The 26022-nt window shown below is 39.2% G+C and overlaps 1 protein-coding gene across 2 annotated transcripts in view; it reads right to left on the bottom strand.

Annotated features, from left to right (window-relative positions):
* Positions 1 to 26022, bottom strand: part of mdga2a (MAM domain containing glycosylphosphatidylinositol anchor 2a) — a 183712-nt gene that overhangs the window by 90474 nt on the left and 67216 nt on the right. For both annotated transcript variants that reach the window (XM_017476272.3, XM_017476274.3), the window contains exons 6-7: positions 22068 to 22337; positions 7202 to 7531 (exon numbers count right to left, since the gene is read on the bottom strand). In XM_017476272.3, coding sequence (XP_017331761.1) covers positions 7202 to 7531; positions 22068 to 22337 — 600 coding nt within the window. The remainder of the gene's footprint in view (positions 1 to 7201; positions 7532 to 22067; positions 22338 to 26022) is intronic.

Raw genomic sequence — 26022 nt, 5'->3', positions numbered from 1 at the left:
AAGTTGTCCTGTCCCCTTAGCAGAAAAACACCCCCAAAGCATAATGTTTCCTCCTCCATGTTTGACGGTGGGGATGGTGTTCTTGGGGTCATAGGCAGCATTCCTCCTCCTCCAAACACGGCGAGTTGAGTTGATGCCAAAGAGCTCCATTTTGGTCTCATTTGACCACAACACTTTCACCCAGTTGTCCTCTGAATCATTCAGATGTTCATTGGCAAACTTCAGACGGGCATGTATATGTGCTTTCTTGAGCAGGGGGACCTTGCGGGCGCTGCAGGATTTCAGTCCTTCACGGCGTAGTGTGTTACCAATTGTTTTCTTGGTGACTGTGGTCCCAGCTGCCTTGAGATCATTGACAAGATCCTCCCGTGTAGTTCTGGGCTGATTCCTCACTGTTCTCATGATCATTGCAACTCCACGAGGTGAGATCTTGCATGGAGCCGCAGGCCGAGGGAGATTGACAGTTCTTTTGTGTTTCTTCCATTTGCGAATAATCGCACCAACTGTTGTCACCGTCTCTAAAAGCTGCTTGGCAATGGTTTTGTAGCCCATTCCAGACTTGTGTAGGTCTACAATCTTGTCCCTGACATCCTTGGAGAGCTCTTTGGTCTTGGCCATGGTGGAGAGTTTGGAATCTGATTGATTGATTGCTTCTGTGGACAGGTGTCTTTTATACAGGTAACAAACTGAGATTAGGAGCACTCCCTTTAAGAGTGTGCTCCTAATCTCAGCTCATTACCTGTATAAAAGACACCTGGGAGCCAGAAATCTTTCTGATTGAGGGGACAGGACAACTTCACCGCATCAAAGGGACGATGGTCGGGGCCATGTACCGTCAAATCTTGGGTGAGAACCTCCTTTCCTCAGCCAGGGCATTGAAAATGGCTCGTGGATGGGTATTCCAGCATGACAATGACCCAAAACACACGGCCAAGGCAACAAAGGAGTGGCTCAAGAAGAAGCACATTAAGGTCCTGGAGTGGCCTAGCCAGTCTCCAGACCTTAATCCCATAGAAAATCTGTGGAGGGAGCTGAAGGTTCGAGTTGCCAAACGTCAGCCTCGAAGCCTTAATGACTTGGAGAAAATCTGCAAAGAGGAGTGAGACAAAATCGCTCCTGAGATGTGTGCAAACCTGGTAGCCAACTACAAGAAACGTCTGACCTCTGTGATTGCCAACAAGGGTTTTTCCACCAAGTACTAAGTCATCTTTTGCAGAGGGGTCAAATACTTATTTCCCTCATTAAAATGCAAATCAATTTATAACATTTTTGACATGCGTTTTTCTGGATTTTCTTGTTGTTATTCTGTCTCTCACTGTTAAAATAAATCTACCATTAAAATTATATACTGATCATTTCTTTGTCAGTGGGCAAACATACAAAATCAGCAGGGGATCAAATACTTTTTTCCCTCACTGTACCTGGACTTTATGATTTCTGCAGAGATGCTTTAGGTTGTTGACTATGAACAAGTTCGTGCAGGCATATATGGCAGCCTGCCAGGTTTGTCTATGCAATAAAGAACCTGCCATGGTGGCAGGTTTGCCCCATCCTCTGCCTAAATGCTCCCGTCCTCTTTCTCACATCTTCCTCAACTTTATCACATGGTTGCCTATATCCTGAGGCAACACTGTGATATTAGTTGTAGGGCACTGATTCTCAAAAGTATACAAAATTATTGTTCTGCAGAAACTTCCTTCAGCCAAGGAGACTGATGAACTTCTGCTTGAGCATATGGTGAGGTATCATGACATTCCTAGCAACCTGGTGTCTGACTGGTGTCTGATCCATTTTGGAGTTCTGGTGACTTTTCGGAACTTTTCGGAACTTGCCATATATGGCAGCCTGCCAGGTTTGTCTATGCAATAAAGAACCTGCCATGGTGGCAGGTTTGCCCCATCCTCTGCCTAAATGCTCCCATCCTCTTTCTCACATCTTCCTCAGCTTTATCACATGGTTGCCTATATCCTGAGGCAACACTGTGATATTAGTTGTAGGGCACTGATTCTCAAAAGTATACAAAATTATTGTTCTGCAGAAACTTCCTTCAGCCAAGGAGACTGATGAACTTCTGCTTGAGCATATGGTGAGGTATCATGACATTCCTAGCAACCTGGTGTCTGACTGGTGTCTGATCCATTTTGGAGTTCTGGTGACTTTTCGGAACTTCCATTAGTCTGTCCTCAGTCTAATGGCTAGACTGAGAGAGTGAACCAAAACCTGGAACAGACCCTCTGTGCTTTACTTTTAACCACCAGCAAAGCCAGAACTTGGCCTGCTAATCACAAAAGGATTAGGACTCAGGCAGGGTCTGACTTTCTATAAAAAAAAACTTACCCATGTGCTTACCCTTTAAGGTCATTAGGAGAATTAACCCAGTCTTCTATCAACTACAGCTCCTCAAATCCATGAGGATCAACCGCACATCCCATATCTTGTGTCTCAATCCAGTATATTGGCACCCTCCAAAACATTCCATCTCCTACCCCATTGTTGACTGACAGGGCGCCAGCATACAGCGTCAAATGCCTCATTGATTCCCAAATGGTACAGGTTAAAACCCAATACTTTGTTGGCTGAGAGGTTTATGGTACCAAGGAGTGTTCATGGGTCCCAGCTCAGCACATCCTGAATCCTGACCATATCAGAACCTTCCACGATGATCATAGGGCAGGTTTGGTGACATCAGGAGCCATCCCTGGGGAGGAATACTGCAATGTCTGGTCGCATAGCACCTTTACATGGCAGCAGAGTGTGGTGCAGACAGCCTTCTATTAATAGTGTAATCCCATGAAAACAACATCATCCAACATGCAATCATATCCCAGCAACTTGTTGCACCTGGGTCTACCCTATCTAAGCATGTGGGTGAAACACTCAGATGCTGAGTCTTCTGATAAGATGAGGCTGGTAAATTGTATATTTTCTGGTTCTGTGGTTGCATAGGTCTTTGTGGGGGGAAAAAATAGAAAAAATTGCAAAGGAAAAGAATTTCTCTTAAGTTAAGGGGAAAAAATTCTGGGTCGATATTGGTTGGTTGACAGTGTAGCTCACGGTACTGTAGTTTTCTTTCCCTCTCCTTTTTGAAGCATTCAGTGTTCCATCTGCCACCCCTCCCCATAGCTCACTTAATAGAGTGCCCACTCAGTGAAAATGGGGTTCAATCCCCCAATAAGCACAACTCTCACTTCATTGGCCAAGCTGTGCTATTGGGTTCACTTTTTGGGTGTTCTGCACACAAGGGTTGTTAGGATGCACCTTCTGATTATGGAGTATCTTACAGCCCTCTTATATGATAAAACCCCTGACTAAAAAAAACAGACCTTGACCCTTAGTGCAGCTTTTGATACCACTGATCAGAATATTCTTCTAGATAGACTATAAAACGTTGGAGCTTTGTCATGGTTCAGTTCTTTTTTGTTGATTTAAATGGTGACTTCTCTTTGCATGCTAATGGTTGGTCACCACAAGGCTGTTTTAAGTCTACCACTCTTTTACATTTACATTTATTCATTTAGCAGATGCTTTTATCCAAAGCAACTTACAAATGAGGAAATACAAGCAAAGTGATATATCAAGCATATCAAGCAGAGAACTATACAAATAGTGCTACCATACGAGATTTTTAATTGCGTTCTAGAGAAGCAAAGTGCGCAGAGTAGAGGTGTAAGTGCCAGTGTAAGTGCAGAATGTTTTCTGTGGTGGTGGTGGTGGTGGTGGTTATGGGGGGGTCAGTTCACGGAAGAGGTGGGTCTTTAGCTGTGTTTTTGAAGATAGTGACAGATTCTGCTGTCCGGATTGAGGTCGGAAGTTCATTCCACCAACGAGGGACAGTCAGTTTGAAGGTTCTGGAAAGGGACCTCATGCCTCACTGAGTAGGCACTACCAGGCGTCAGTCATTAACTGATCGCAGGTTGCGTGAGGGAACATAAACCGTGCTGTTCCAGAAAACGTCTTGTACATCAGCATCAAGGACTTGAATGTGATGTGGGCAGCTACAGGAAACCAGTGGAAGGAGATGAAAAAGGGTGTGACATGGGTTCTTTTTGGCTGGTTGAAAACAAGGTGTGCTGCTGCATTCTGGAATCATCTGAAGTGTTTTAATGGATCTGGTTGGAAGGCCCAAGAGTAGTGCGCTGCAATAGTACAGTTTTACGATAACAAAAGCCTGGACTAGCAGCTGTGTAGCAAGTTCAGTGAGATCTGATGGTCTGGTTTTCTTAATGTGGTACAGAATGCACCTACAGGATCGTGCAGTTGTTGAAATGTGGTCTGTAAAGGTCAAGTTGTCATCAAAAGTCACCCCAAGGTTTCTTGCTGTCCTGGTTGGCTTGAGTGTGGTTGAGCTGTATGGTGAGGTTGTGGTTGATTGATGGGCAGGCAGGGATGACTAGAAACTCCGTTTTTGCCAAGCTGAGCTTAAGGTGGCATTCCCTCATCTAGTTTGAGATTTCAGACAGGCAGGCAGAGATGCGTGCTGAGATGGATGGATCATCAGGCTAGGAGGACAAATAGAGTTGGGTGTCATAAGCATAGCAGTGATATGAGAAGCCATGAGACTCAATCACAGGCCCCGGATGTATTATAAATAGAAAAGTGGAGTGGACCCTGGGGAACCCCAGTTGTGAGTTGAGGTGAGCGGTATGGAAGAAGTTGAAGTCTAGGACAGAGGGTGCAGTATTCTCTGTGCAGATCCAGGTCTCAGTCAGAGCCAGCACAGTGAGGTTGGAGTGGGTGGCAAAGGCAGGAATGAAATCGGCCTTGTTAACAACAGATTGCAGTTCCACAAGGTGTCTGCTGAAGGCACCTGCAGAGAGCACAGGTTGTCTAAATTGTGTACTTTTCTAGGAGTGTGCCGTGGTGAGCACCTGTAGTCAATAACAGGGTTTAACTTATGACACATGTTAGTGTGTAAACAGATAAATAACAAGGGGAAAAGGGGTAGAGAGAGGAGAAAGGAAGAGAGTGCTACTTAGCAGCATGAATGGTGTCTTGTCCTTGCTTGGTGGACTCACGCAGGTAGACTCGCAGCTCTTTACAGGTACTTGGTCTTCACACAACGAGGGCTTCACGTGAGGGCTGACGTTTCTGCTGATGCTTCTGCTGACTCTTCCGCCTCATCGTTTCCTAGTTCTCATGTACTGTGGTGAGAGTGCTTCAGAGCTGAGCATGCCTCTTTAATTAGCAAAACAAAGTCTAATAGTGTGAACAAGCAACTCCAGACCATAACTAAATAGGAATACCTGAATTTGCTCTAATCTAGCAATGCGTAAACAGCTCGTAGCAACAAGGAAGCGCAGTTACAGCTTCTATCTGAAAGCCAATGCTAAAACTAGTTTCAACTAAAAATCAAGAAGAAACAATTACAGTACCAGTGACTGTTCGTCCTGAGTGACTAATCGATTCTGCTGTGGTTACAAGTTACAAGACAGGCACACTAATATAGTCCTCAACAAGTGCTGAGCACACGTCTTTAATTAGCAAAACAAATTCTAATAGCGTGAATGAGAGACTCCCGACCGAAATTCAATATGAATACCTGAATTTGCTCTAATCTAGCAATGCGTAAACAGCTCGTAGCAACAAGGAAGCGCAGTAGATAGAACAGCTTCTACATAGAAGCTGTAACTGTGCTTCCTTGTTGCTACGAGCTGTTTACGCATTGCTAGATTAGAGCAAATAGATTAGACAGCCAATGCTAAAACTAGTTTCAACTAAAAAGCAAGAAGAAACACTTACCAGCTACTGTTTGTCCTGAGTGACTAATCACTTTTGCTAATCTTTTCTCTAAATATGCTACCTCTGGGTACAATTATCATGAACATGGTTTTAGCTTCCACTGCTATGCTGATGATACACAGATGTATGTTTCAGCAAAGACAACAGAAGACACCAAGCTTAACAAAGTTGAGGAATGTGTAAAGGGCATTAGACCCTGGATGCTGAGTAACCACAGGCAGCTTTCTGATTACATAGTAAATCTGGATGGTCTTTCAGGTTCATCTTGTGCTACAGTATACCAATCAGTCCTTGGTGTAATTGGGTGACTCCAGTCTCTCATTTGAATAATGTAGATGATGTTTTTTTTTCATCTCAGAAATATTGCTAAAATATGAAAAATAATGTCACTATAAGATGAGAAAAAATAGTTCATGCTTTTGATACGTGTAGGTTGGACTATTGTAAGGCCTTACTGTCTGGATATTCTAATAGGTCCATAAGCAAACTCCTTACACAAACCAGAGTCCTTACAAGAACCAGAAGATTTGACCACATCACTTCTATCTTATCCACACTGCATTGGCTCCCAGTAAAAATTCTGCATTGAATATAAAATATTATTAATGACCTATAAGGCACTGACTGTTCTCATACCTCAGCACCTGAACTTTTGGCCTTTTATGATCTGCCATGCCTGCTTTGATCAAATGGTCTCTCTCTCTCTCTCTTACTCTGTCAAGCTACACGTTACATCTGGTGCCTGTGATTCTGACTCCTTCTGCCCTCTGGACCTGCCTGGCCCATCCAGATAATGTACTTCTGTTTGAAGCCTCCTTTACCTGAGGATCACCCACTGCTGCTGAGGATTGCCCCACATGGATAGCCTAAATTTTGTTGTGCGATTGTTGTAACCGGTACCACATGGATCCCTAAATATGGCTGTACATGGGCTCACTTGGATAGCCTAATGATTGCATGAGTTTATGCCCAAGTCTCATTCATTATACAGTGGATAACTTTACTTGGATATAATAGACTTAAAGATAAAACTCTGATGCACCCCTGATGCTCATACTGAAGTTCATTTCAACACACGTAGTGCTGTTCAATTGTGGAAGTTCTGGAAGTGTAATGACTCATAATTGCAGTATCCACTATCACCCAAAGGAGGATGGATTCGCATTTGATCTGGTTCATCCTCATGTCGACCCAAGGAGATTTTTCTTGTCACCGTCACTTCTGGCTTGCTTATTAGGGCTCTAAATCTAAATCCATACATAGATTTCTGTTAAGATGCTTTGTGACAATATCCAATGTTAAAAGCTACATAAATAACATTTCATTTCATTAAACATAATGCAATAATTTAACCAGATTCTACTGTCACTAAGAATGAACAAAAACTGGTTGACAAGTCCATGTTGCATTGTTTGATTGAACTGCTTTCCTGTCCATGACAAATACACATATCCTGACTCACCTGTGGTGGATGAGATGTTAACATCAATGCTAATCTCAGGTATGCCTCCATTTTTGAGTGATGCCACACAGGTGTAGGTGCCAAAATCTGTGAACTTGAGGTCAATGATGTCCAGGTTAGTGGTTCCTGGTGCAACGTCAGGGTCAGTATGGGTGATGACCATGCGCTCTGAGCTGCGCAGAGCTCGTCCATTCTTCAGCCAGTTGAATATTAGCTCCTCAGCTGGTGTGGCCTCCACCTGGCATGAGATCTTCACTTCTCGACCAATTTGGATGTTGTCATCATTGTGATATGGGTCAGGCGTAATCCAGAAACGGCCTTTCCTCAGAGCTGGGCAAGATGAGAAGGACAAGTGCAAGATAAGAGGGACAAAGAAAATTATATCATATGTATGTTCCAGTTAGTATATTTAGTCAACATTTCCATACACAACTTGACATCACACTTAAAAAACACACACAAAAAAACTCACCCTGGTTCATAAAAGCTGCCACTGAAAACTGCACTAAAATATACCATCTCTCCACAAATAAAGTGGGAAAATAAACCAAGACACCATCAGGACAGGAACTTTGAGAACACAATTGCAATATTTTATTTTACCATGCATATGCTGCAATTAAAGAAAACTTTTACGTTAACACAAAACTCACCAAATTCAGTGAAGACTATACAGAATAAAAAATAATTAGTTCACACATGTAATGTTACCGGTAACACAAAGCAATGTGCTATAGAGTGCATATTTTCCTATACCACTGCAATCCTGCTTGACTTTAACAAGATTCACAATTAAAGCTAATTTATGGTTGTTTATATTTTTTGTGCTGGTGTATGAGCAATTTGCCACACTCTCCTCCTCAACAGAACTTAACACATCCTACTCTAACTCTCTTGAAAAACATTCCATTTTCATTGAGGAACATTACACCTTTGGGGTTTAAACTAACAAAATAACAAAAAAAAATCCATACCTATTCACTAACAGACACTAAATCATGTCAAGAAAATAGTCTCTGTCTTTGCTCTTTTATACAATTTATCTCAAAGCAAGTGCTGTGTTTCTGATATTTTAGGTGACATAACTCTCATACTCGATTAAAAATCTGTTTCAAAAGATACAGATAGTCAGCTATTCTCATGTCACTTTGGACTGAAACATCAACATTCAATATTTTACATTTTAGATGAAAAGCATGGCAATTCAACTAAAAATTCCCTGATGAACAGGAAGCAGTATATGTGGCCATTATGACTTATTGCCAGTATGACTTATTTCATAATTATTGCCTGTTAAGCGCAGTTACAGCTTCTATTTGACAGCCAATGCTAAAACTAGTTTCAACTAAAAATCAAGAGGAAACACTTACCAGCTACTGTTTGTCCTGAGTGAGTAATCGCTTTTGCTAATCTTTTCTCTATATATGCCACCTCTGGGTACAATTATCGTAAATATGATTTTAGCTTCCACTGCTATGCTGATGAGACACAGATGGTAAGTTTCAGCAAAGACAACAGAATAGACACCAGCTTAACAAAGTTGAGGAATGTGTAAATGTCATTAGACACTGGATGCTGAGTAACCACAGGCAGCTTTCTGATTACATAGTAAATCTGGAAGGTTTTCAGTTTCATTTTGTGCTGCAGTATACCAATCAGTCGTTGATGTGATTGGGTGACTCCAGTCTCTCATTTGAAGCTTATGTAGATGATATTTTTTCATCTCAGAAATATTGCTGAAATATGAAAAATAATGTCACAATAAGATGAGAAAAGCTAGTTCATGCTTTTGTTACCTGAAGGTTGGACTATTGTAAGGCCTTGCTCTCTGAATATTCTAATAGGTGCATAAACAAACTCCTTACACATGTAAGAAGTTATGCGCAAACCTGGCTTCAGCTAGTCGGCAAAGTTTAGCACATCTAAAGAATAATGAGCTACATAATATTTCTCAACCCTTTTGTGCACAGACTCTACACTTTTTCACAATCCCTCCTCCAGTGTATACTTTATGTTACAAGAAGAAAACTGCACTTTGCTATTGTACCATTGTTTGGATGGTACATCAGTTTCATACAAGGGTTTTGTTTTTGCACAGAATGAAGCCCAATTGGAACTAGGGGAGGGGGGGGGGGATATGCAAACATCTTAGCACATCAGGATCTAAATCCAATAATAAAACTTCATCTTCATGAACTCAATTGTAATATTCCATTCACCGTCTGAGGTGGAAATTGATCTCAACACTGAAATCAGTTTTAATCAATCAATAGCTTCAAACAACTTCTTTTACATTGCCTCATCTCCATCTATTAATCTACATCAGTGGTTTTCAATACTGGTCGTGGGAAGCTGCAGCGGTGCACATTTTGTATGTCTCTCATATCTGACACACTCAGCTCAGTTCATGAATCTTTCTCCTAACGAGCTGATGATCTGAATCAGGTGTGTTAAATAAAGGAGACATACAAAATTTGCAGAGTGGTGGGTCCCCAGAACCAGGATTGAAAACGTCTGGGTTACACATGTAACCCTGTTCCTTTAGAAGGGAACGAGACGTTGCTTAGCTTAACACTGTGGGAAGCGTCCTCGCGGATGACTGGTACCTGAAGCTAGTGTAACATCGTTATAGGCCTGCCATGATCAGGTGACGTGGCAATTAAGTGCATCGCGTGATATATAAATGACACCTGTGAACCGCGCCGTCAGCCTCTATTATCTGAAGCAAAGACGCAATTCACAGGCATGTCAAAATATGACAAAGTTACGCAACGTCTAGGATAGACGTTAACGCAAATATAATCCGGCCTAGGATACAGGAAGGCCTTGGCTAATTCAGCGGTAAAGTCAAGGCAGGAAAAAGGGCAACAGAGAGAGCTTGTAGATCTCCTACTCGCTTGAGAGATGTCAGGGCCAGCAGAAGATCTACCTTTAGAGTCAGAAGCTTCTTAGAGGCTGAATCTAAGCACGCAATGAGGCACCTGACAGACCTTCCAGAACCATAGAAAGGTCCCAGGAAGGTATGTGTGGTCTACAGCTGGGCCTCAGCCACCTGACACCATGCATAAACCTTGAAGTTAGAGGATGTTGCCTCACAGAGGCTCCATCAATTGGGGCATGTCTGGCCGAAATGGTGGCCACATAGACCCTGATTGAAGGAGAAACTAACCCTGCTGAGGAACGTCCTTATAAGAACTCTAGGACTGTAGCTACTGCGCAGTTCACTGGGTATAGCTGAAGTTCCTCACACCACTAGACAAAAAGTTGCCACTTGAGCGCATACAATTTCCTCGTGGATGGTGCTCTAGCACTCAACATGGTCTCTACACAGCAAAATCAGCAGTGTTTATTTAACACCCACAGTGTTGAATTCACCCAGAATCTATCTAATTCAACCAGAATCTATGAGCTGGTGCCCATCAGGGGCCAGACCCACAGTTTCCATTGTTCTGGCCGAGGGTGATAAATCAGCCCTCTGGCTTGAGACAGTAGATCCCTGCCGATGGGAATCTCCCAAGGAGTTCCGTCTAGCAGGGATATTGTCTCTGAGAACCATATTCGAGCTGGTCAAAAAGGTGCTACTAGCAGCAGCTGTAGATGGTCTTGGCAAACTCTCGCTAGTCCTTGTGGGAGCAGAGCGATTGGGGGAAAAGCATACAGATGTGACCTCAGCCACATGTGCACCATGGTGTCCAGCCCTAAATGTGTGGGAGGAGTTTGCAAATATAATTGCACGTTATATATATTTTTTTTCAATTTGAAAAAAGTTGGATAACACACAAGGCAAAACACATGTTGTATCTGTTGTGAAAAATGTATAGATGCTTCTATTTTTTTCTGAATGCTTTCTGAAGTGAATTTATTACCTATTTTCCTTATAGATGCACCAACTAGAGGCAGTTGAACAATTTGGATGACTATTTGAAGGGTATTATCTGTAAAAATGTCATGTTTACACTGAATTACATATATATGCAATTATGGGAATGCACCAGATTTAGATTTAAAGTGTATGTGTACAACTGATATTAATCATTAGCCTATGACCTAATTATTTATCAGTGTTAATAATTAGGTCATAACCTAATTATTTATCAGCGTTACGTCTACACACCAGATTCGGTTTTAAAGTACTGTATATGTACTTTATATATATATATATATATATATATATATATATATATATATATATATATATATATATATATATATATATATATATGTGTGTGTGTGTGTTGAATGTTACATATATGTATATGTATGTTGTATGTTAAAACTGCACTATAGACAATAATCATCTAGCTATGAACTTAGATATTATGTGTAGTCACCAGTTACTTTAGACATTAATCATTATCCTACATATAATATTATATAGTAGTATATAATAATAATAATAATAATAATAATAATAATAATAATTATTATTATTATTATTATTATTATTATTATTATTATTATTATTATTATATAATAAAAACAGACAATTAGCCAATTTCACACAGTTTTTGCTTTTTCTTCGCAAGGAACAGGGAAGAACAGGTACAACTAAAGTAGGGCTTTTGTAAGCCCTACTTGTGCGAGAAATGTACCCACTAAAGTGGCGGGTGACCAGACAATTTTACACGCCACTTCCTGACAATTCACCCGCATTTGACAGGTGCTAATTTCATACCCTGGTGTACACACTTATGCAAACAGGTTGTTGTAACTTGTTTGTTTTTTCAATTTTTCCCTGAAATGTTTGATTGTTTTTCACTGAATTTTTGTTATAATTTTACACTGGGGGTGGAAAAAATTCTGACGGTTTATTTTTGTTTAATTTTTTTTAGGCTACATCACAAAAACCTGCCATGTTAACAGGGATGTGTAGACTTTTAATATCCATGTATATAACAAGAACAACCCTAATAGTGTGTAGGATATTAACACATCCTTTCTGCGAGTGTGTCCACCAAACAAGTTTATTTAAAGGAATTCACTCAATCCAAATCAATTAACAAAGTAATTAAACTTGTGGTACCACCAGAAAAGGTAAGTAAAAGCCTCAATTAAACAAAAAAAAATCTGAAATTTATTTAAGCATGAAATAGTATCTTTTGGCTTTAAAAAACACACCCCATAGTAAGATATGACCATGGTCTGCCAGTTGATGAATCCTGCTTGTGTTTACATGAATAACTGAAGTGCACTTATTTGATGTACTAATTGATCATCTAAATGTCTTTTAACACTTAACACACTTAAGTTGACAAGTGTTATATAGAGACCAGACCCAGACCCTCAAATTCTAACCACTTATTCACTTCCACTTTTGGTTTCCTTTCACCACACTGTAAAAGGCACAAGGACTATTGAGTCTATTCAGTCAGAGTTTGCCTTTGGCTTTGCCTCCTGTTGAGATTTCATATTTTTGGTATTTTGACCTAGCCCTGTTTTTTGACTACAGGGGTTTGGATTATCATGTTTTGGTGCCGACCTTAATTGTTTTGTCCTGTGTTTGTGATTAACTTCCTGCAAATGGACACTTAGTCTGCCGCACTGGCCCTGAGTTTTTTGTGATTGTTGCGGCCCAAAATGCTTGATTTTTCTGCTGCCTTTTTCTAAATTTGTGATGCAACTTGAAGTGGAAAAATTGCAAATGCATGAAGTTGTTCTGCTTGGTCTGAATTAATTTTTTAAAAAATGCGAACATGTGCAAATATTGCAGAGTTTCCTTGATTTTGTGTTAATTTCTGCAATCGCAAAATTGCACAATCCTGGAGGGACTGAGTATACATTTGTTTAAGCATGTTTCAGTATGTAAAAAAGTATATTTACTGATGTGTACTTCCTAAATTTTTATTAAAGAATACTTTGAAATTCATTGCATTGAGTTTTTAAATAATACACATATTAATAATACACCACATGCCAATTAAATATACTTTCTTCAGTATATTAATAGTTTATATACATTTATTCAAATGTACTTCCAAATGTACTGCACTGTATTGCACTCAATTGTACTGTATATATTACAGTACATTTCCAATCCAGTATTACTGTAATATATCTGAGAATGACAAAAATATGCAAACCAATTAGAAGTTAATTTGAAGATGAAATTAGAGTCAGTTGTTTTCAATCAATGGGATAACAATGAGGTGCGAGTGAGCACCCTGTTTTATTTAAATAGGGGTCTGTCAAAGTCTGATCTTCACAGCACATGTTTGTGGATGTGCACAAACAAAGGAGGTTTCTGAGGACCTCAGAAAAAATTGTTGATGCTCATCAGGGTGGAAAAGGTTACAAAACCATATATATATATATATTCTTTAGATATCCACTGGATCAGACATATCTTTTCTTTTTTTATCTTTTCTGTTGATCATGTAGTAGCACTGCCCTGCTGCATTACCTTATCTGGCTACCTGCGTTACTTCATCTGTCTCATGAGGACATGGAAACATTTCAAATAAGCACCCTTGCCGAGCTGAGCACAGGTGGCTAGCAGCATGGAGCGAGATTACTGGAGTTCACAATCCTCCCATGTAATATTCTGTAGTTTTATTCTCAGTCATCACTTATTTTGCCCAGCAAATGAGATTCTGTCATCTGTGCAGCAGCAAAGCAGTCTGGATCATAAAACTCCCCCTCTGATAGTCTAAAAATCTCATTATGGGAAGTGTTACTATCCGCTGATCTGCAATATTAATGTGTGATAAATGTTGTAATGATAATATATTTGGTAAAACAATGTAAAGATGAGAGGAGACAGGGCTCAATACAATAAGCTACAGAGTCAATCATATAGCACTGCAGTTACATTCCATGTCCATGTTTCCCACATAATATCATGGATTACCTCCACAAAATGAGCGGCTTTCCATAACTAAAGGCTGATGGATGGAACCTCTGGCAAGTCCTATTAAACCTCAAATGCAAGAGAGGGATTGGATTAAAGCATTACAACTTTTTATCCGGACAAATCTGTCCTATGGATCAAATGTCCTATAAATATCCATATCCTGTACAGTGGATAGTAAAGATCTACACACCACTGTTAAAACTGAAGGTTCATGTGATAATAACAAGACAATAACAACCCAAAACACAAATCATTGTGCACATCTAATGAATTTAATGTGCTGTTAGTGCCTCTGACTATGCTTCTTGCATTTTTTGCTGTGAGAGAGAGAGAGAGAGAGAGAGAGAGAGAGAGAGAGAGAGAGAGAGAGAGAGAGAGAGAGATTAACTGTTTAATATGAATGGGAAAATGAATGGGAAAATCCTGGTTTGAGAACTAGGTGCCAGTGCCTATTGTCCTTTACTGGCTTTTAATATTAAAAAATAAATTATTGTAAATGTAAAAATATTGGCCTTTAATATGAATCAGGGTTAATATCTTATCATTTTATTTTAATATTCAGTAAATATTTTATTAAGCTCCATCTAGGTTTTGATGGATTAAATAGTGATCATGAAATCCGCATGTGTATGCTCATGCACTAGGCTACTAGACACACTCTTTATAACATTAGTGAGTTGATTGTAAATGAATGCATTAGCTAGCTACATTACTTGGATTGAGTAGGGTTGCAGTGGAGAAGAAGAGGTTTTGTTTCCCTTATTATTTTTAATTTTTTTAAAAAATGCTTCAGTACAGAAGCTATTGTTTTGCTTGCATCTGAATCTCTTATTGTCAGTGACAGAGAGTGGCTGATCATCAAGAACAATATACAGGATAAGGGCGGTTTACACTCACCTAATGTTGCCTGTAAACGGTTTCTTCTTGCCTAGCCTGCAGAATTTGCTGTTGTGTGCTGTTAGCAATAAACTCCTTATGCTGAGTTTTTTATGATGGTTTATCAGTGTACTTGTATTGTGAGATGATGCTGAAGTTCCTTCTCTTGATATTTTTGCAGAGCACAGTTTGCTTTTGTTTGATCATTAATCATGAAATTCCTCTAGATCACTGTCACTTGGCATAGTAGTGACCTAGTTCCTGTTTTCAAATCATTTGCAAAGAGAGTGCCTTGCCTGTGTCGGCATTTAAACATTACTATTTTCTTCTTTTTCATCCATATATTTGTGTTATTGTTTTCATTTATTGTATTTTTCACTTTCTTCTTCTGCCGCTTTTGTTTATTTTCCTCAAAAGACAGCAAGTGGTGGCCATCAACATCAGATTTGCTTCACATGTCAAACAGCTTTGCTCTCCTTAGTGAAGCACCCACTAAGAAGCCTGTTGAAAGTACTGATTCAAGATGGCAGCGTAGTAGCACGCAGTGGCCACTTCAGGTCCACTAATATGGTGAAACTATTTAAACAGATTTGCATAGGAAGCACTGGTCTATTATCGCCAAATTTTACTGAACATTGGAGAACAAAGCCCAGGAGGAATAATTGATGGACTGCGGGAAGAGCTACGCAGGTTCGGGCTGTTATGCAAACCAGGCCTTGGGACCACGGTATTGCCTGATGCCACTGGCCGGGAGAGAGGGTGGCAGAAACGGTGTGAGATGCAGCAGAAGCATGGAAAGCGAGCCACCATCCGTGCTATGCTAAAGGCTAACCCTTACCATCCATTCTCCTCTCCAATATTCGCTCTCATGACAATAAACTGGAATTACTCAGACTACAGCTACAAAAACATGGCTCAATGACAGCATTCCAGACACAGCCATTCAAAAGTCCATACAGGATTCTGTGGAGTTTTTTGTGATTGTTGCAGCCAAAAATACTTGATCTTTTGTGGGAGTTTTTCAAAATTTGCATTTTTTTTGTGCTTTTTTTTGCAGCAAATGATCTGAATTGCCGAAATTGCAATTGCAAGAAATTGTCTTTCATAGTAATGTTTGTTGGTAAATGAGACCTCATTTACCAAATTATGTTCAATGCACATCAACATCAACACACATCAGTCAAAGAGGGCTTTGGCTAAATGTGCGTTGTGATGATGTTACATGATGCGTCTTTGCCCAAATGAATAATTGCAAGCTCCTTCGAATATCGTGAAGTTGTGCCTGATTTTACATTCATTTCTGCAATCGCAAAATCCTAGAGGGCTGTCCAGCACTGTCCAGTAAGACATGTGGTGGTGGTCTGTGTATTTACATAAACAAAGAATGGTGAAGGAATGCTGTTGTGGTTTCAAGCTACTATTCATCCCTGGTGGAGTTTACGACTGTGAAATGCTGGCCATATTACATGCCCGGAGAGTTTACCACCGTGCACATTGTCGCGGTGTACATTCCACCTGGCGGTAACGTGAGGGAAGTGCTAAGTGAACTCTACCGGGCTATCTGTAACCTACAGACACCATACCACGACGGACTTTAACCACGCAAATCTGAAATCAGTGCTGCCAAAATTCCACCAGCATGTTCATTTTGCAACCCGTAGTACAAACACTTTAGATCTCGTTTACACCAACATTCACAGTGCTTAAAAGGCTGCACCCTGCCCCCACCTTGGCTACTCGGACCACATCTCTGTTATGCTAATCCCAGCATACAGATCACTTCTGAAACGTGCCAAACCGGTTCTGAAACAGGTGAAAACCTGGTCTGAGGGAACCACATCAGCACTTCAGGACTGTTTTGAGCACACAGACTGGAATATGTTCAGAGAGGCTGCTACATACCACTACACCAGAGACTTGGAGAAATACACAGTATCAGGGACTGGCTACATCAGCAAAAGCATAGATTATGTGACTTCCTTCAAGACCATCACAACAAAATATGGATGACTGCTGAAGTGCGCTCCCTGCTGAAAACCCGAGTCACTACCTTTAGGTCTGATGACAAGGCAGCCCTCCCCAGAGCAAGGGCCAATCTGTCCCAGGCTATCAGAGAGGGAAAGCACAACTATGCAGAAAGAATCTACAGTCACTTCATAAACACCAAGTACACAAGGCATATATGGCAAAGCAGTAAGGCCATCACAGACTACAAAGCTACACCACTTGTCTGTGATGATGATACCTCACTCCCAGCTAGACTGAACAATTTCTACGCATAGTTCGAAGCCCAGAACAACATGCCAGTTTGGAAGACCACCCCAACTCCCAAGCATGTTGTCTGGCTGCAGTAGATGTCAGGAAACCTCTGTCCAGAGTTAACCCACGGAAAAATGCAGGTCCTGACAAAATACTTGGCCAGGTGCTCAGGGAATATGCTGATCAGCTTGCAGATGTCCTCACAGACATCAACATATGGGAGGATGCCATATCTGCTACGATCCATCTTTCTCTGACCCATCTAAACAAAAAGGTTATTACAAAGCTGAGCCTGCTGGGTCTAACCACTTACCTGTATAACTGGATCCTGGACTTTCTGACTGGAAGACCCCAGTCTGTCAAGATCAGCAACTCCACCTCCAGCACCACCACACTGAACACTGGTGACCCCCAGGGCTGTGTGCACAGTGCACTGCTGACTCATAACTGTGCTGCAAAGTTCAGTCCTAATCACATCATCAAGTTTGCTGATGACACAACAGTCATGGGCCTCATCAGCAACACTGACTATGTTTACATGCATATCAATATTCTGAAATTAACGGGAATTTGGCAATATTCTAATTAGTATTGAGTCACGTAAATGACCGCAGTCTGATTGCCCAATTCAGATTAAGATGATATTCTGATTTCCCAAATTCTGATTCTCACCCCTGAAATATGCCAATTCCATAACTGGAAATTTGTTGCATGTAAACACATTTTTCTGAAAATCCACTGAAAGGAGATATATGTGCATGTTCAGTCCACATAGAGCTGTAGGCAGAAGCATCTGTTAACAATTCAACAGAATTTGATGTGCATGTAAACGTAGTCAGTGATGAGCCAGCATACAGAGAGGTGGTGAACTAAATTGTAGAATGTTGTAGCGACAACAATCTATCTCTTAATGTTGATAAGACTAAAGAGATGATTGTCGACTTCAGGAAGACCCAAGCGGACCACTCACCACTGCACATCAATGGAAGAACTGTGGAGAGAGTCAAATGCTCCATGTTTTTTGGTGTGCACAAGAATTTCAACACCACCTGCCTAGCCAGGGTCCAGCAGCTCCTCCACTTTCTGCAGAGGCTGAAGTGAGCCAAACTCCCCCCTCCGATCCTTACTTCCTTCTACAGAGGGACGATAGTGTGTCCCCTGACCAGTTGTCTCACCATGTGGTACAGGAACTGCAGAGCCTCCGACCGCAAGACCTTACAGCGAATTGTAAGAACAGCCACAAAGATCATCGGAGTCTCTCTCCCCACCATCAACACCTCATTCAACAACTGCTCCATCCACAAACCCACCAGTATTGTGGAGGATCCTCTTGCCATCTGGCAGAAGGTACGGGAACATCCATGCCACAACCAACAGACTCTGCAACAGTTTCTTTCCTGAGGGGGTCAGATTACTCAACACCCTGCTGCCTCCCAATGCTCACCTGGGCTAGTCAAACACCTAACCCAGTAAGATTCAGTACCATTGCATGCTGCACTTTACATAGCTGCTTCAGTAACTTTTATATTATGGAACATTTTTGCTGCCAATATTGCTGCTCGTGCTGCTACATTACACAATAGTTTAAAGTTTACAGCCCATGTTCTGTCCTGTTTATTTATTTTCCTGCATATTACGTACTATTTATTGTACTGTATACAGTTTCCTGCATATTTATTTATGTGTATTTATTGACTTGCACACAATACTTGCATACTTTTCTGTGTTTTTTTTTTTCTACTTTTCTGCACCAAGGGAGCAGACAAGCAGGCCAAACTGACTGATTAATTGTTGGAGATGTTAATATTCATTTTGGTAATCTGCAAGACCCTCTGAGAACAGTGTTTGTCAATTCTAGATTCAGTAGAGGGTAATCAGAACAAAAGACCCACTCATAACAGTGGACACACTTGATTTAATACTGACATTCGTATTCAATATCTAAAATTTACTGCACATTATCATTAATCTCCCAGAGTTAATAACCCTGATGGGATCACTGTGTAACTCTACAGAACCTGATCAGGTAACTGAATACTTAGAGTCCACTGCACTACACCCTAGAATAAAAACAACTAATAAGAAAAATAGGCACCCTGGTATAATGATCTAATGATCACACACACACACACACACACACACACACACACACACACACACACACACACACACCTTAGAACAGACCACTCTAAAATAAAGCATCAAACTAACTTGGTAATATTCCAAATTGCATGGAAGGTTTCACCACATGGACATTAAACCTCGCCAAACCCCCCTGCTTGGCTGGGGGCGTCACTTCACATCCCTGCGCAGCGGAGGACATTTTTGAAGCTCTTTCTTTGTTGTATGCCCCACTTCCTTCCTTGTCTGTGCACACCTATATTTGCACTGAGTAGTTTTTATTTTCATCTTGTATTTCCTTTGCCTTGCCCTGCTCTTGCCATAGTTTTTTTGGCTTTTGTTTGTTTTTTAGTTACACATTAAAGACTTCTGCAGTTGCAAACGACTTCTGCAGTTTCAACCGAAAGTTGCAATAGCCTTCTTAGCTATAAATTGCTAAATCTGCATACTCTACCCTAATTTGAAGACAACAAAAATAAGAAAGATTCATATTAAATACTGTAGCAAAATTAACTAGGAATAAGACCAACACAGAATTATACACACCATCAGTATGTAGTAGTGATGACTTTTTATTAATTTTTTCAATGACAAAATTGAAAATATTAGGCAATAAATTCAGACTATTAGTTTAAAGACAGTGAATGTGATAACTGACCATGTAGATAATATAACCACAACAGATCAACAATTAGAATGCTTAATCCACTAATTTCCCCCATCAAAATCATCAACTTATGTATTAGTTACATTGGCAACACATTTCTTCAATCAGATACTACCAGAAGCAATTAAACCTATTAATTATTCCCTTAGCACTGGCTATGTACCTAAATCCTTTAAACTATCTTTAATAACCATTATCAAACCTCTAATTATATATAACCTAATTATAATTTTAAACAATATGGCTGTATCAAATATCCCCTTTATTTACAAGATCTTAGAAAAGATTATAGGTTAGAAAACAGTTATGCTCATACTTGCACAGGAATAACATTCATGAAACCTATCAGTCAGGATTTAGGCCTCATCACAGTACTGAGACAGTGCTGGTTAAAGTAGTAAATGACCTACTACTAGTCTCCAATAAGGCATGTGTCTCCTGGCTTGTGTTGCTTGAAGTAAGTGCAGCTTTTGACACCATTGTAATGGTGGCGGCTCCCAGGAAACAATTTTAATCAATAATTAAATTAATTTGATTAAATTAAATTATTTGGGAACCAGACAGGAGAAAGCCTGTCAAAATTTATAAAAAGAAACCCAAATAAGCTCTAAAAGCCACTGGTTATATACATGCAAAATAACACCAAATAATGGCAAGAAGAAAAATGGGTTTCACTCAGCTTTGTTATATTTGCATAAAAATCATCATCAATACATTCCACAATATTTGCACAGAAATCATCAATATATTACATAAAAAATGTTTTACACCTCTTTCTTTTCTTTTTTTCCGTTTTTCCATGGAACGAGCACGAAATAGTGACTGAAATGCAGCCCATTAAGACTACATGTTAAACAGCAATCACTTCCAAGCCATTTTCAAGAAGCACTTCTAAAATCCTGATGTTATAACAACAATGTCCTCTGATAAAATCAGCATACACATAAGTTAAAGGCAACAGCTGTGCTGTGATTTTGGCTATATGTAAAATGACCACTCGGAGAGTACGTTAGAAGCAATTAATGTGCTGCTCCTCTCTGACACTCACTGAACACAGTAGCCGCAGAGAGAGGTGTACTAGCAGCGGGAAAGCAAAACCTTGCATATGCAGGCAGTACTGGCTACAAAAAGTAGCTAAGGTTTGCCCAGAAATTTGCTAGATTTGAGGCTAGGTCTATTGGAGTCTGAAAAGTGGACCGGAGCTGTCTCTGTCAAAATGAGTGTGTGAATAGCAGGAGAGCAGGCTTGGGGAGTAACGTAAAACATGTAACGGCGTTACGTAATAAGGATACAAAAAACTGGTAAGTGTAAACCATTACAGTTATGTCAAAAAACAAAGCAATCAGATTACAGGTACATTTCTTAAAAAATGGGAATACTATCAGGATTACCATTTTTTCATATAAAATCAAAGAAATTAATCTTTTGACATAACACAATATAGACAGCTGCTTGATTATAGCTCTGGTTCTCTCCTGGCAGTCATGGATCACATGAGCAACCTCCTGGTCCATGCACAAACAAATTTGGTAGAAATTAATACAAATTGTTCCCTGAAATGCTTTTGTTAGGGTGAACATGCGTCCTCTTTTTTGAAACAATGCCCATGCCCATATATGGTCATTTTTTATTTCATTTTATCACATTTCTTCGTATTACATGGTCATTTAAATGTGTGAGTGATGGCAGAAGGTACACTCGTGACATCTATATATATTTACGTGATGGTAATAGTGTGTCTTTTTCAGTGTATTAAAGTCTGTATTCATAGTAGCACTGTTTTGAACGTTATTAAGACACCCCCATTCTCCACCCAAAAAAAAGGTGTCCTCTTTTTGGAAAACTAGAATATGGTCAACCTGTACTACTTTTAATTTGCTGAACTTCTGCACATAAATAATAACACTGAATCAAAACTAAATGTTACTTTTCAACCATGAAACTTTTTGTTCTTCATGTAATCTCTCTGATAATAATATGGAAAAAAAAATATCTGAAGGATATACCTGCATTACAGAAATTGTGATACTGAAGAATGACAATTTTGACATGAGTATTTTAAAATTCCATGGCTAGAGATCATGGGCACATACCTCTAACAATGATGTTGGTGGATTTCTTGGCTGGGTTTCCCACATTGTTGCTGGCAACGCAACTGTAGATGCCTGTTTCTTCTGTGCTGATGGCAGGTATAGTAAGAGTGCCGCCATTCAGAAGGCTATTTTGAGGGAGTTTCTCACCATGACGTACCCACGTCAGGACTGGCATAGGCTCTCCACCTGTGCTTATGCACACAAGTGTCAGTGTCTGTCCTGGGTTGGCCACTATGGGATCCTCCACTAGCAGCTTAATACTTGGAGATGCTAGTTAGAAAACAAGCACAGAACATTATTTTACAATTGGTCCAGTATGCTTAAAAAAGCTGATTCCACTACACATAATTTTGTTTAGTTGCAGTTATTGCTGCTAAAGGTTGCACAAACAGATTTTAAGTTTAAGGGGGCAATTATTTTTTCACATTGCTGATAGGTGTTGGATATCTTTTTTGCTTTAATACATTTTTTTAATATATATAAATATTTAAATAAATAAATATTTGTATATTTATATAATATTATATAATCTTATCACATAATATATATTATGTGTTTACTCAGGTTGACTTTGTTTTATGTTGTATTTTGTTTGAAGATCTAAAACTATTTAGTATGAGAGATACACAAAAACAAAAGAAATAAGTATGGAGAAAATAATTTTTCACAGCACTGTACTTGTCTAGATGCTTATGTTTATCTCTTATTCTTTGCATTATATAGTAAATAGAAAATCATATTTTAAGTAAATTTTTGTCATAACTAAACAAAAGTTTTTAGGAGTTTCTTCACCTATTTGCAGTTTGCCTAGTCATCACAACATGGGTATTTATCATGAAATTTGCACTTAGAGGCCTAAATGAGGATAAGCATTTTATTCTGATATATTTAAATTCTTATGTTGATTTTCCAACTAGCATAAAATATAGGAAATACAAAACATGATGTTTTCTTGAGTTAAATAATTGATTAAATTAAGTTTTTCTCAGATGTGGACTCAGGCATTTGTGTCATCCTGTACATACAAAAGGAAGTTCAACGAACTAGTATTAGTGCTTTCAAGCACCAGTTGTACAGTTGAGGCCAAAGGGTAAAGACATTCAAATAAAATTTTTGACAGATACACACATTTCATTTTACTATACATTTCCTGTTTTAAGTCAATTAGTGTATCTGCTTGACATTTTTACCTCATATTTATCTATTTCCCTAAGAGGTAATTACAAAATAATAGAAGACGTATTTCAGCTTTTATTTACTACAACAGATTTTCAGTGGGTCAGTTTACGTACACTTTGTTAATATTTTGTGGCATTGCCTTTTAATTGCTTAACTTGAATCCCTATTGGGGTAGCCTTCCACAAGCTTCTCAAAATATTTGTGGAATTTGTGTTCATTTGTGTAAATGAAATGGTGTAAATTGATCAGGTTTGTGGGCCTCTATTCTATGGGACTCAGGGCTTTGTGATGGCCACTTCAATACATTCACTATCTGCTTTAACTTTCTAGCTGATGTCTTGAAGTTTTGTTTCAGTATTTCTGGATAATCCATCTCGAGACAATCCTCCTGCAAAGTTTAGTCTGGCTTTTTCATGCTGGTCTTGGAATAGGGGCTCCTTCCTTGCATTAGAGCCTTTCAAGCCACGGCTCAATGTGGTGGATGTACATACTATGGTACCTGATGCTTTCAACTCCTTTACCAGTTCCTTTGTTGTTTTCTTGGGGATCAGTTGACCATTGTGGACCAAAGTTCATTTATTCCTGGAAGTTAAATTGTGCCTCCTTCCTGAATGATGCAGTGTCAAATAGAAGAGCTATGGATCCCAGGATTTATATTTACATACAGCTGTTTACATATGCCCATGGTATCCTCCATTGTTTGGAAATTGCTCCTAAGGAGTTTTGGAGATACACAATTTTTTTTCTGAGGTGTTGGCTGAGCTTCATGGATTTTCCCATGGTATCAAAGGCAAAAAGGCACTGGATTTAAATACACTCACAGGTGCACTCCCAATTAACACCTAATTATGACAACTGGCCTACCAAAACCTTTTAAAAGTCATTACAAATATTTCTGGAATCTCCCAGATGGATAGGGAGAAGTCAACTTGGTTTATGTAAACTGTTGGCCCAGTGGAATTCTGATATTGTGAATTATGACAAAAAATGTTCCTCGATGGCCTTTTTTCCATGACTACGATGCGACGACACCAATGTCATTAACATGCAATATTGTTGATGTGAATATTGTTTTAAATGTAGTTTAAAAAAATAAAATATTTACCAAAATCTCCACAAAAAAAGAGGAGATGAAATATTATAGCCTGTTTTTTTTTAAATCTAAATTACAATCCAAATATCCTGTTCATTGGATGGCATGAGTATCAGTTTCCTTTCCTGTGCTGTGTGCGGCATATCAATAAGCAAACACAGTGGGGAGTACCTTTCAAGCTAACATTTGGCTAGACTCAGTGCTGAAAACAGGGGGGATGCAGGGGGACTGAGTTCAGGGAATGAATTTCAACTGGGGATGGCGTTCCAGTTTAAACTGGCTATATTTTTAGGGGGAAATGAAGAGGCTTTCTATCTTTTATCCATGCAAAAGCCTACAAAAGCGAGTTCCCAACATAAATGCGAATTCTGTACATAATTGCGAGTTCTGCCCACAAGTGTAGCTGGAATTCTCTGTGTGTGGTTGTGCGATGTTGACTTTCGTGATTGGCCATAATACCTACAGGCTGCAGCCAATGGGAACACTTCTCTATCATCACACATCCTCACAGGACTGATCAGACCACCTCAGGTAAGTTAACGGAGACTTAACGTAGCCGATATATCTTAAACAGAAACAGTTACTTTAGCAGATAGGATAGTAGAAACTTTGATATGGATAAAGCTGCATGGACATACCTAAAATGGAAGGTTTAATCTATTTTGAACATCTTCATTTATTTTCACTATCATAGCTTGCAAAGTTTTATATGCACAGTTATGTTAGCCTACATGTTTATTACAAAAAGAAACTTGGTCAATAGTTACATAGAGAGATATGTAATGTTTGTAAAGTGTTTTAACTGTCATTTATGCAGATTCTCAAGCCACTATGGGCTTTTACTGTACCACTTTAATTTTTTTCTTGTACTGACTCTGTCAGGCTGTCACTCACATTTTTGTTGATAAGTCAAAAAAAGGTAAGAAAGAGTGAGAAGAGTTTGAAGGGGAGAGAGACAGTCAGTTGGGCAGGATGAAAAAGATTTTATATATATATATATATATATATATATATATATATATATATATATATATATATATTAAATTAAGCATTAAAGTACTTTGGACCACTTGGTAAAAAAAAAAAAAGCTAGAAGTGTGAGGGCAGAGGGTCATCTTATGGAAGATGAGGATGGATGAACAGTTTGTTTTGCGCCAAAAATAATTCATGAATGTTGTTCATTAACCTTTCATGTACCTTCTTGATAATCAAGAAAACATATTGTGTAATACTATGTTACATTGTGTACGTGTAATATATATTATAGAGGTGTTTATATTTATGTTTATATTTATATTATAGTTATACTCCAGTCCAAACTAAAATGTTCATTGACTAAAACTAGACTAAAAAAACTTGTGTTTTTTTTTTTTTTTTTGATTAAGATAACACGAACATGGCCAGGATAAGAAAAAGGTTGACTAAATATGATAAAAACTATCAAGGACATTTGACACAGGACTAAGACCAAATTTTAAAAAATGGCTCACAAATTAACAGTACATGGGAAACAAAGCAGATACCCTATTTGACTTGCTGAAGTAAAGGTATGGTAATATGAAATGTTTGGAGTTGTGAAAAACTGAGCCTGGATGTATTATGTAAACTTTGGCCATAAACATATATATATATATATGTATGTGTGTGTGTGTATGTGTGTGCGTGTGTGTGTATGTACATATA

This window comes from Ictalurus punctatus, chromosome 9 (assembly GCF_001660625.3).
Source record: "Ictalurus punctatus breed USDA103 chromosome 9, Coco_2.0, whole genome shotgun sequence".
Classification (NCBI taxonomy): Eukaryota; Metazoa; Chordata; class Actinopteri; order Siluriformes; family Ictaluridae; genus Ictalurus; species Ictalurus punctatus.
Note: the sequence above shows the minus strand (reverse complement) of the source record. Positions and strands in the feature narration are given on the sequence as shown.